We start from the raw sequence: 11,873 nt of genomic DNA, 5'->3' as shown, positions 1-11,873 counted from the left end.
CTGTGGTGGTGGCTCGTCTGTCAGTTGCCATGCTGTGGTGGTGGCTCACATAGAAGAACTAGTACTTACAACTAGAATATACAACTATGTACTGGGGCTTTGGGGAGGGAGAAAAAAAAAAAGAGTAAGATTGGCCACGGATGCTAGTTCAGGGTGAATCTTTCCCAGGAGAAAAAAGAGAACCCTCCCAAAAAAGAATGAGTAAAGATGTCAGTGAGGCGACCCTGCAATACCCATCTCCCCCATTCTTCAGGATTGAGGAAAGGACTTTTTGGTGAGAGACTGAAGAAGTGAAGGCAGGAGACTCTCCCATAGAGAAATGTAAGTGGCCTCCATCAGTATGAGTCCCAGAGGAAAAGAAGCATTGGGGATGATTAGGGCTATTTTCTGGTATAAACCTTAAGCTAAAGTGGTAGATGAGTTTCTATATTATGTGGCCCAATTCACCAGAGTGGGGAAACGTCTAGAGAGATGTTTCCATTTCTCTCAGCCCAAATGTGTGTGAGAGCCACACTTTATTTAATATTTAGATTATTATGATAAAGATAATTTATTTAACGCTCGATTTTAGGAGATAATTAAGAGAATTCCCCTAGATCAGTATACTGACTCCCCCCAGAGGGCACAGCTGGAGAAATGGAAAGGGCATATGATCTGGAATCTGAACACAGATTCAAGTCCCGACTCTTCATTCTTTTGAGTCTCCATTCCTCAATTATCAGATGGGAATAAAAATAAGGCCTGTAGTTTATTTCTTTATTCACTCAAGACAGAATGAGTATTTACTCTATGTTAGGCACTGGAATTTTGGGGGCCAGGATTACTGAAAATTTAAATATGCATGAAAACCTTCCATAAAATGCAAAGCACTATGCAAACACCAGTTAATAATTATCACAAAATGGTTGTACTTCTGTGTCACAGTGTTGGAAATAAAGATATTTAACATTAGTCCTGGCATCAACCTCCAGAAACTGCTGTTACCGGACACAAACACAGGTTCTTTTACCCACCACACAAGAGGGGCGAAATAAAACTGGAACGCCAGGCTTATGGCAAGGAAAGGGTTTTTATTATTATTATCAGACGAGGAGACGGAAGCTAAAACTCAAATCCACCGCCTTAAAGGAAAAAACGTTGGGGTTTTTATTTGAGGTTTTGGCGGGGGGGGGGGGGGGGGTGGCGTATGTGGCCTTGCAGGTTGGCGCCTTCCCCTCCGCCTGCGTTTGCCCCTGTGAGGCTGCTGGCGGATGGAGAAATAGAGGGACTGGCAGGTGGGTGTCCTTGTGTCGCCTCCTTTGCGGATGGTGGATTCTGGCGCCAGGAAGCCCAGGAGTTGGGGTCTGGGAAGCTTCAGCTTCTTGATATCCTCCAGGCATCAGTTTCCCTGTAATAAAACTTTAAGGCCCCGTAATTAGCTCAGACTCCAGCGTGAGCCCAGCGTGGGGCCACCTGGGCTTTGAACAATTTGTAACTTCTATTTGCCTTGTGCGAGAGGGGGAGGTTAGTGCCCTGATCTCAACATTAGCTTCTGGCATATGTGAAGCCAAAGGTTAAAGAAACTATTGACATAGGAATGTAACTAAAGAAGCAGGGAAAGGGAGGGGCTCAGTAGTGCCAGGGGTCGGATGACCAGATGGCCCCAGACCCTTGGCTGCCTCTGCGTAGACAAAAGTTTCGGATCTGCTGAATGCAACATTCCTGAGGAATCCAAGCAAACATTGGTTATTTTCTTATCAGGGAGAGAAGGAATAGTTTGGGGAGAGAACTTAAACCTTTTACTAACAAGTCATTCTCTCTACTGGTTACTGACTGGCTCCTAATTAGCTTGCCTCCCTGCCTTTCTAAGCGTTTCGTTTCTCGAAAGCACACTGCGAGAATGAGGCGGAGGAGGGGGTCTGGTGAGTGAGGGTCACTGATAGTTCCAGTGTGGCTTCCTTCTCCACCACGGCTTTCCCTACGCTAACTTTTGACTATGTCTGTCTCATGTCTATCTCAACTAATTTGGTGGCGCTAACATTGCAACTGGTTGTGATGTTTCTTTAAGCCTTTGTAAATGGTACAGAAGATGGTTATTTGATTTATAATTCAAATATTATTTGCCCGGGAAAAATATTATCCAGACACTGTCCTAATAATAAACAGTTTAAAAAAAACTACAAAAGCAGTACAAAATGTAGGCACATTCAAAGTGAGCCAAGTACTATATATTCTTTCAACTTTAAAATGATGACTCTTGTGGTAAGTGATTGCCCAAGTTATAATGAGTTCAACAAGCTCATTCTTGTGTGAATTCTAAAGCCCAGTTCATATGTGAATAGTGACAGGGAGCCTTTCTGGTAAATTGAATTTGCTGGGTGCACATATTGCAAATGATAGACAAGCTTGACTTAAACAGGTTTTCAAGGTATAGAAAATATGAGTGACTGAAATTCCTGGTAGAAAGACACAACGCCTCGGCAAAACATATTTATAAATTATTTATAATAATTTGGAGCAAGTGCAAATTTATAGGAAGCTCTTATAATCACAAAATGTAATGGTAATAATTACATGTTTTAGCCTTTAAAATGCACTTTAGTAATCCTAACTAGATTAAAAGTGAGAAAATTGTGAATGTTCTGTGTTAAATTTACAACTTTCTATTCATTAGATGTACTAAACCTAAATATTTTAAATTTATCTTAATGGAGATTTTCCTTATTATTATTATTATTATTGCTTTGGTAATTTACTGGTTCTCTCTAGCCTAATCATTGGGGCACAGATTCAAGCATTGTAGTTCCCAGAATTGGTAGCCCATCCCATTCACTCAGAAAAATATTAAATGGCAGAATGACATAAAAGTAAACGTTATACTACTAAAAACAATTACTGTTACAGAACTTAGTAAAACTAAGTAGCAAAAACTAAAATGGAATATTGAACCTCTGTTCTTGCGCAGATTTAATTGTTCTCCCCTGCTATTAAATGACAAAATATCTTGATCTGCAGTGGGACCCAGTCTGTACTGAAAAGTCGTGTAAGTGCAATTACAGGAATATTTCTTTTATTAACAAGTTATGCTATTTCTTAGTTTGCAAATATCAAAACTTCACTCTCCTGGAATCCTATATAGGTCCCTAGCAACATTGGAGCTGGTACAATTCTGTTCACACCAGTGGGGCCTTTCCTGAATTCAGATTCTTTTTTGTTGTTTTAAGTGCTTTTACATACACGATTATGCCCACGGGTAACAGGAAACCAGTGTTCCACAAGAAAACCTGATCACATTGCGAGATAACACAGGTATCTGAACCCAGTGCGTGAGCGCCTCGAGGCTTTTTAAGCTGCTGCCAGATGTACATATTTTTTTGATTGGTAAGAACTGCCAGATGACGTTTCACGAAATATAAACGCAAGACTCAGAGAGCTCAATAAAAGGCTTCCAGCCTCCACCCGTCAGTCTAGGAGGAGAAGAGCGAGATCCTGTTAACAACGGCAGGAAATGGCTTTCGGAGTGCCAATCTCAGTCTGTCTCTTCTTCAATGGTAGGTAATTTCTTTTTGTTTTGTTCATTTTGTATCAGCCTAAAATGTGGATACGATTCGTTTTCTCTGAGTTAGTGACAAGTTGGCTTTTAACAGTTGTTCTTCAAGACAAAGATCAGAGCAAGGAATCTGTGAACCAATTTAGTTTCCTATGTAATGTACGTTCCTCTCCTAATATATTTGACACCTCTTTTTCTGAGACCTATGAAATGTTTGCTTTGTGCAATTGAGGAGTAGTTGATGTTTTTACTATTATATGTTAACATCCTTGTGATTGAATTAGTATATCACTTTCTCTTAAAAACTAATGTGTTTCTATTTTCCATAATCATAATGTAGTCCATGGAATTGGTATGAATGAGAAACTGGCAGGAAATTGCCCTAGTCAGGTTATGGATTTCACGTGTAAATGAATTAAAAATAGAACAGAAGTGAGGATAAATAGGAACTTTCAATCTGTTGCTTGTACCAAGAAGGAGGCTCACCGGCTAACGATGCCTTTCCCCCCTTCGTACAGCAATGATGGCGCTGACTGAAGAGGCAGCCACGACTGTCACACCCCCAGTCACAGCCCAGCAAAGTAACTGGACAGTTAACAAAACAGAAGGTATTTTCTTCGCACTTTCCTATTTCAAGTGATTTTTTTTAACTTTTAAGAGAAATTTGGATTGTGATAAAAGCAAATTGGAATTTTTTTAGATGTATATTTTATTATTAGATGATCGACTCTTTTAGCAAGATGAAGTTAAGTGGAAGTGACAGGTAAATGTGTCAGCAAGAATTGCCTTTTTAAAAGGAGGAAATGAAGCAAATGAGAGGAAAACGTTTGTCTTGAGTTACTGTCCTGACTGTGAAACATGCCACGTTTTCTGTTTGACTCCTGGTGGGGTCCCCATAAGCCAGGTGTGTCCAGAGGCAGTTTCTCCCCACTTCGGAATTCTTGATGAGTGACATCAGATTTTGGTCTTCTTAACAGCCAGAGAAATTATGGCTCCAAGATGAAGCCTTAATCCACTTTCCCTCATCTTTGAAAAGATCTTTTTTCTTGTTTGTTTTTGGGGGCTTTTGTTATTGTTTTAGCATATGCTATATTTCCTCACACTTGTACTCAATTTTTATTGTTGATGGTGATGATATGTTTGTTTCCTATTTTATCATTATTATTAGAAGAGCTTCTGACTGCTATTGAGCATCAGCACTTTTTCAAACCTATTTGAAATCTCAGAGGTGAATTTGGAAAAGCTTGCTACCTGCCAAGACCTGTGTACTGGGTGGTAATGATTCTCACGCAAACTATAACAGCCCCCTGCTGTGAAGACTGGTGAGGGGACATCCGACAGAGGAAACACCATATCTTGTCCTCAGAGCCAGGCAAATAAAAGAAGATCAAGTCAAATATTTTGTTTCTGAATATGGAAGACAGTAATATTTAAATATTCATTTCACTGTTAATTTTAAAATTTTAAAAATTTATTTAAAACATTTTGCCTAGGCGGCTGGTCCTGTGGCCCAGGGGTTAAGTTCTGCACACTACACTTCGGCAGCCCAGGTTCACGGGTTCAGATCTACACCACTCATCAGCCATGCCATGGCAGCGACCCACATACAAAACAGAGGAAGATTGGCATAGATGTTGGCTCAGGGCTAATCTCCCTCAGCAAAAAAATATATATACATATTTTCCCCATTTGAGTTTTTGAATATCTATCAATTTGCAAAATGAAATCAATCTGGATTTTAGAATAACTTTTAGCAGCTTCTTCGTCTTCTGAGCCTTTGAACAGAGAGGAAACATCTTCATTAGTAGATAATATGGTAGAAAATTAAAATGCAGTTTCCTCTCAGTGACTGACTTCATAACCTTATCCCAGCACCGCCTTTTTTCTTCCTTCATAGTAAACTGCAAGCAAAATGCTCCAAGTTACAGGTAGTAATAATGGAAGAAAGGGATTGAATATACCATCTCTATAGTTTTCCTTTGCTTTCTTGATGGAGAACTTTAGTTTTTCCTTGCTTTTTATTTAACTTAAAAATCTGAATCCAATTTCTTAGGAAAATTTTCACAAAGTTATAACTAATATTCCTCTCCTTAGGGGAAAGATGTCTCTCTAGTATACTCTTTCTTTGGAAATGTCTTCTTTCACTTCTCACATTTTCTAGTAGGTCCTCATTCAGGCTCAGTTCACTGAACTTCTTTAGTCTTCAAGTAGGAAGAACCTAGCACTGTTTGTAATGGGAAATTCTCACTGCCTCAGAATTATTAAAATGAGAAATTAAATTCATTACACCACATTCAACAAAATGAATGTGAATTTTAAGGTAATATTGTCTGTTCTCAACCAAAATGAAATTATATAACACAGTATCTTATATATCTAAAGATTTAGTATTTTCACTATAAAACAGTATGCTTTTTTAGAACTGTTTTTTTTTCCCTAAAAGCAAATAAGTAGACTTCTCTTAATCTATTTAGCAAGGCAAATATGGTGTAATGTAATGACAAAATAAAATGCCACTCATTTTGCTTAAGAAAAATGTAAGAATCAGTAATTAAAGTACACCAAAAAGGACTCATTTATGCAGTTTTACCCAAGGGTCATTCCCACTGCATAAATCCCAAGGATGGTCTAGCATATGTCTTTAGTATGTCAGGGAATGTGGAGTAAGCATCCTGAAATATATACATTTTTGCCACAACACAGCTTCCCAAAGGGAAGCTTTCCCAGAGGCTTTGAACACTTGACCACGAAAGTTTGGCCAAGTGTAGTCACTTGCATAGTATCAGAGCTAGAAATCAAAACCCAGGTTTTCTCATTTGAACTCCACGGCTTTCCCCAGGCCCTCATAATGCCTCTTGACTGAGTAAAATTTCTAATTAATGTTCAAAGGTATTGTCTTAACTATGTTAAGCCTGAGCCATAAGTTGTTTCTAGCTTCTTGTATAGGCGATAACAATACTTCTTCTGAAATCAGTTAGGAAAAATGCTCCCTTTTCGATTAGCTACTCATGGTAGTCCACCGAAGAGGAGGGGAGAATTCTCATCTTCCTCTCCCTTGAAGAGTGAAGAGAAATCAAGTTCATTATCCCACAAGTGTAAATTCAAATCTTCCTGAGTGCTGACTTCTCAGGTGTAAAGGGAAGAATGAAAAAATCATGTGAGATCTTCTATATTTATCAGCATTCAGGCACACATTTGGAAAGCCTTGCTCAAGATAGCCAGCTACAGCTAGAATCAACGCTGCCACCTTTTGGCAAACTTGTATCTGTACCTGATCATGTAGCTTCCAAAGAATGAAAGAATCACCAATCCACCTCCACTCCCTGTTCATTAATGAAATGTCTAGATGATATTAACCTAGCCCTTGTGGATATAACTGCCAAAGGAAAAAATCAATAGTTCAAAGGACAGAGCACCCAGAAAATATTCTTAAAATTAAAGATCTCTTTACGTATGTATTACAAATCTACTGTAAAAGTACGACTCAATTCATCTGTAAATATTGTATCTCCTTTTCCTAGCTCACTACAGTACAGAAGGACCCATAGCCTTGAAGTTCTCACATCCTTGCCTGGAAGACCTCAATAGTTACTGCATCAATGGTGTTTGTGCATTCCACCACGAGCTGGAGAAAGCCATCTGCAGGTAATTGCAAAGAACCTCCCAGGTCCCAGAGTTGGGAGCTGAATGTATGCCACTGGTGTTTCACATAGTACATTTCCACACACCTCTATCTTATCTAGTAAAAAAGGTTCGTGATCTGAGCATGACTCACTAATCCTCTTTGTATTTGAATATCTGAGGAGTCTTTTCTTAAGCCACCTAATCCTCATTACTCAAAAATATGATTCCCAGATAAACAGCATTAACCTGGGAGCTTGTTAGAAATGCAGAAACTTGTGCTCCACCTCAAAACTATTGAATCCAAACCTGCATTTTAGCAACATGCAAAGGTGGTTCTGAGTTCTCATGGGTTTGGTTACAGGATGAAATGAAACAGACTATGGCAAAAAAAAAAAAATCTGTTATACCAATTGATATACCAATTGCCTAAGAGACCAAGAAAGGGAGAAAAAAAAGCAAGCAAGACCTTTCAAAATAAAAAGTTCTAGAGCAACTAAGATACTATTTTTATGATCATTGATTTGCTTGGAATCCTTCTGAGAAAGAGTAGGTTAATAATTTTCTAGATCAACTCATGCAAACGTACTGCCTTTCCCTTCTACCAATGAGGGAAGTTGCATTAATATGGAACTTTAATGAAATGATAATTGTAAAATACACAGCTTCTTCAATACCTTTACCAGATTGCCTTTCCTTTGGTATTTGCCTCTGATTTAAATTACTTCCTTTCCATTGAAATTTTTTCATTCTTTGAAATGGGTCATTTCTTTATACTTCTATCATCATAAGTTTTAAAATTATATATTCTTTTTTCTTTTAAAGATGCTTTACTGGTTATACTGGAGAAAGATGTGAGCACTTGACCTTAACTTCATATGCTGTGGATTCTTATGAAAAATACGTTGCAATTGGGATTGGCGTTGGATTATTATTAAGTGGTTTTCTTGCTATTTTTTACTGCTACGTAAGAAAGAGGTATGAAAGAAACAAATTATGAAGGCATGGGGCATTCATTCATTTGGCAAATATTTATCGAGGCTCTACCATGTACCAGGCATTGACATGTACAATTTTCTAGTGAAAATATGGCTGTAAATCTGGCAAGTTCCTACATATTTGCTTTTGTTTGTTTGGTTTTGGTAAGGAAGATTGGCCTTGAGCTAACATCTGTTGCTAATCTTCCTCTTTTTGCTTGAGGAATATTGTCCCCGAGGTGACATCTGTATCAATCTTCCTCTATTTTATATGTGAGATGCCACCACAGCATGGCTGACGGCTGGTGTAGGTCCACACCGGGAATCTGACCCTGTGAACCTGGGACCGCTGAAGCCGAGCGCACAGACTTAACCACTATGCCACCAGGCCAGCCCCCCTACATATTTGTTTTGATGCTTTTCTCATAAACCCAGACAAGTGGCAAAAATTAACCTGCAGTTGCCATAGGATAGCTCCAGTTTACAACTTCCCTTCATCCTCATCTCTCTCTGCCTATATCAGAGTTATAAATGAGGAAGACAGCAGGTGCCACAAGGGTAGAGGGTAAGTGGGTCTTCTTCACAATTATATATTCAGTGCCAAATACTGTGCCTGGCACACAAGAGACACTCAGTAAATATTTGTTGAGTGAACAACTCAAGAAATGAGTCTTAAATTAATGAAAATTGTGACAAACCTGGGCCATTTTCTTCCCAGACATCAGTTGAAGGTATATTCAGGAGATACTGTCTACTGCTAAAAGCCCAAGAAGATAAGCTCGATCCACTAAGTATAAATTGCTTACGTATTAATTCTTATTTCTGCCTTATCCACTCTAGTAACTTTTTCTTAAATCCATATAACTAGAGAAAAGTCAAGAAATAATAAGATACATTTAAGAAAAAAGTAAAAATATATTTCTCTTGCTGTACTCTATTAACTAAGTTGTCATTTTTAAAATCATCAAGACTGTACAAAATAAGAGAAATTTTGTTTGCTTAACAATTGCATCTTAGAGAGAACAAATCTGTTATATCAATTGATATTGCTATATCAATTGCCTCAGAGACCAAGAAAGGGAAAAAAAAGGGGGAATAAGATCTTTTAATGTTAACAAGACAGCTGTCTGGGGTCAGGTTCCCTAGAAGCAGAATCTAAGATGGGGATTCTCGTGCAAGTGATTAGCTAAAGGAGTGTTCTAAGGTGGAACCTGTAAGAAGGTAAAGAAAGCTGGAGCTGAGGAAGAAGGTAAGGAAAGATGTGGCTTTAGCTGAAGTCTAGCCTCTCCCTGACTCCACAGGGAGATGTAGAACCTGAACGGCATTGCAGCCCTATCCCAAAGTGAGGGATCTTGGTTTTAGTACCCTGCGTCAGCCGAGCACGGGTGGCACACTCCTGCTCAGGTAGGAAGCAGGGGCTTGGAATTTCCCAGGGATCTTCAGGTAAAGTGCTCTGTTGGCCAAGGGCAATCCTCTGGAGGAGGATGCTCCTGGGAGCCTGTTAACACCCACAAATGCTGGGGGGGTGGATCCACCAGTGGGTGAAGGGGATCTGGGTGGGGCACCAAGAGTAATTGCTACACCAGACCATTTTGATAATCCTCAATAAGCTATACAAACAGAAGTCAAATTCATATGGAAACTGATGCTCTGTTTTAGGTGTTTGAAATTGAAATCACCTTACAACATCTGTTCTGGAGGAAGACCACTGTGAGGCCTTCGTAAGAAATGATCGTGAGGCATTTGTAAAAATCAGTGGGCCCAAAATGGAAATCTTCAAATGAAGCAACAAAACCATCCAAGCTGATTAGACTTGAAAACAGTGGAAGTTGAGATCATGATGAAATGAGAGAATAAACTTCATTTTGGTCTTTAGACTTTGCCATCATGGGAGTGCCATGGGAGCCAAGTAACAGGCTGCTGTGACAGAAGTCAAGTTCATAGTCCTTCTCTGGGTTTGTTGCTCTTTTGTGTTGTTATCGTGCTCACAGCAGAGACTGAGTTTCATGTTTCTGACCATGTCAGATGTGAATTTGCACGGGAATAATGATCAACCTTGCAGGAAGCCAAAGCAATGCCAAGCTTGGGTTCTTCACGTGCATGCTCCCAGTATTTTGGACCACGGCTCTATGGACCTAATCCCAAACATGCTGCTTTCATGGTGTCTAAAAGAATGTGATGTCAACTCTTAGGATGAGATCAGTGTTATGGCACCTCCAATGAACCAAACATGTGCCAGAAGTCTACGCCAGAGAAAAGAAAATGGAATGTCCGAGGCAAACACAAGTCATACCCAGCTGGTGACAACATTGTGTAGCCTTTATCTGTGAAATATGGAATAAGCTAAATAGTTTCTGATGACTGAAAGCTATCTGCATATCGAGCCCTGAGTAGGCAAAACATTTCTGTTTCTGCATGGATTATAAAACTCTGGGTCAGAATTATTAGTCTCCTAATGCTTACGTTCATCACTTCCTCCTATTGTTAGCGGAATTACCCGGTGACTATCCATATGGGCTGAAATTCTAGAATTCTACTAATAAATAAAATTCTACAATTGGCCCTGAAATAGAAACTGAAGAATTGGACATAGGAATTTTCCACAGCCAACAGCATATGGAAACTTTCTTTACCATTTCTGAATACTTGAAGGCAGATTTGCACAGAGAGAGAGAAAATGGAACAATGGTAGACATAACTATTTGGTAATTAGGGTCCTTCCTCTTTAATCATGTTTCTTCCACTTAATTTAAATAAGTCTTATGCAGTTTCCTTAATTTCTTTGGGCTTCGTTTTCATTTTCTACAAGGCCCCTCTAGCTCTAAAGTTTGACAGGGGGAGAAGAGAGAAATTTTTCCACATCTGTGCTACAAGTGGGATTATTCTCAAACCCACCTCTGTCCCCAGCCCCATCTCTAACCCAAAAACGCACCACTGGATATCATCTTAGGTGTATATTTTACTGTTTGGTTTGTAAAATAATAATTTAAGAATTTGTTTTTAAGGGAATTAAAACACGAAATTAAAGAATAATAATCTTGACCATTTTTCTTTTAGATTCAATCTAAAACTATGGATGCTTTCTCCCCATTGTGTTGTAGATAAGCAAAACTAATTTTGATCATGAGATGGGTTAAAAGAGGATCAAATGTGAATATTCTCACAACGGTAGCCTAGTAACAAAACTTCCGCTTGTACTAAGTTAATGACTTTTCATTCACTCCTAGCAACGAGACTTTTGCTTGTATTGAGTTAATGACTTTTCATTCACTCCTAAACAAAACCTCACATTCTGCTTTCCTTTGAGTAGAAGGTGTTTCACTCGCTTTGTTTTTCCTTCGGAAGGAACGGCACGTTAGCACTTTCTGCATGTCCTCACACAGCATGCAGAGGTTACATCATACGAGGAGTGGGGAGGGGAAGGTTCCTCCCAGTGACGCCAGTGACCACACCTAGAAAGCTATGCTCTTCCTGAGCATTTCAAAATGGTCTTAAAAGACTGGGGAGAGTCCAGGAAGAAACAATAAAGCTTAATTAAGGACTGCTTCCCGACGAAAGAACAATCAACACTAGAGTCTAGAGAGGTGAGAATCTATAAAGTTATAAATATGTGCTGTCTATAAATATTTCTAAATGGTAAACAAAATACAATCGAAATTAAACACCATCAGACAGAGAATTAAAGCCCTAGACTGCCAGCCAAAAAGTAAACCAAAACAAAAGCCACTAGAGATTCAAATTTTTGC

At 39.0% G+C, this 11,873-nt stretch overlaps 1 protein-coding gene across 2 annotated transcripts; it reads left to right on the top strand.

Moving 5' to 3' along the window:
- The first annotated feature begins 3,087 nt into the window (after positions 1-3,087).
- Positions 3,088-11,455, top strand: EPGN (epithelial mitogen). Of its 2 annotated transcripts, XM_046656372.1 has the most exons (5): positions 3,092-3,530; positions 4,048-4,137; positions 7,051-7,174; positions 7,976-8,128; positions 9,787-11,455. In XM_046656372.1, exons 1-5 carry the CDS (start codon positions 3,488-3,490, stop codon positions 9,839-9,841), a joined length of 465 nt encoding a protein of 154 aa, XP_046512328.1. In that variant the 5' UTR covers positions 3,092-3,487; the 3' UTR covers positions 9,842-11,455. The 2 variants fall into 2 exon arrangements, with proteins under 2 accessions (XP_046512330.1, XP_046512328.1); XM_046656374.1 differs by lacking the exon at positions 4,048-4,137 and having other exon boundaries at positions 3,088-3,530.
- Positions 11,456-11,873: the final 418 nt, after the last annotated feature.

The sequence above is a fragment of the Equus quagga genome, chromosome 3 (assembly GCF_021613505.1).
Source record: "Equus quagga isolate Etosha38 chromosome 3, UCLA_HA_Equagga_1.0, whole genome shotgun sequence".
Classification (NCBI taxonomy): domain Eukaryota; kingdom Metazoa; phylum Chordata; class Mammalia; order Perissodactyla; family Equidae; genus Equus; species Equus quagga.
Note: the sequence above shows the minus strand (reverse complement) of the source record. Positions and strands in the feature narration are given on the sequence as shown.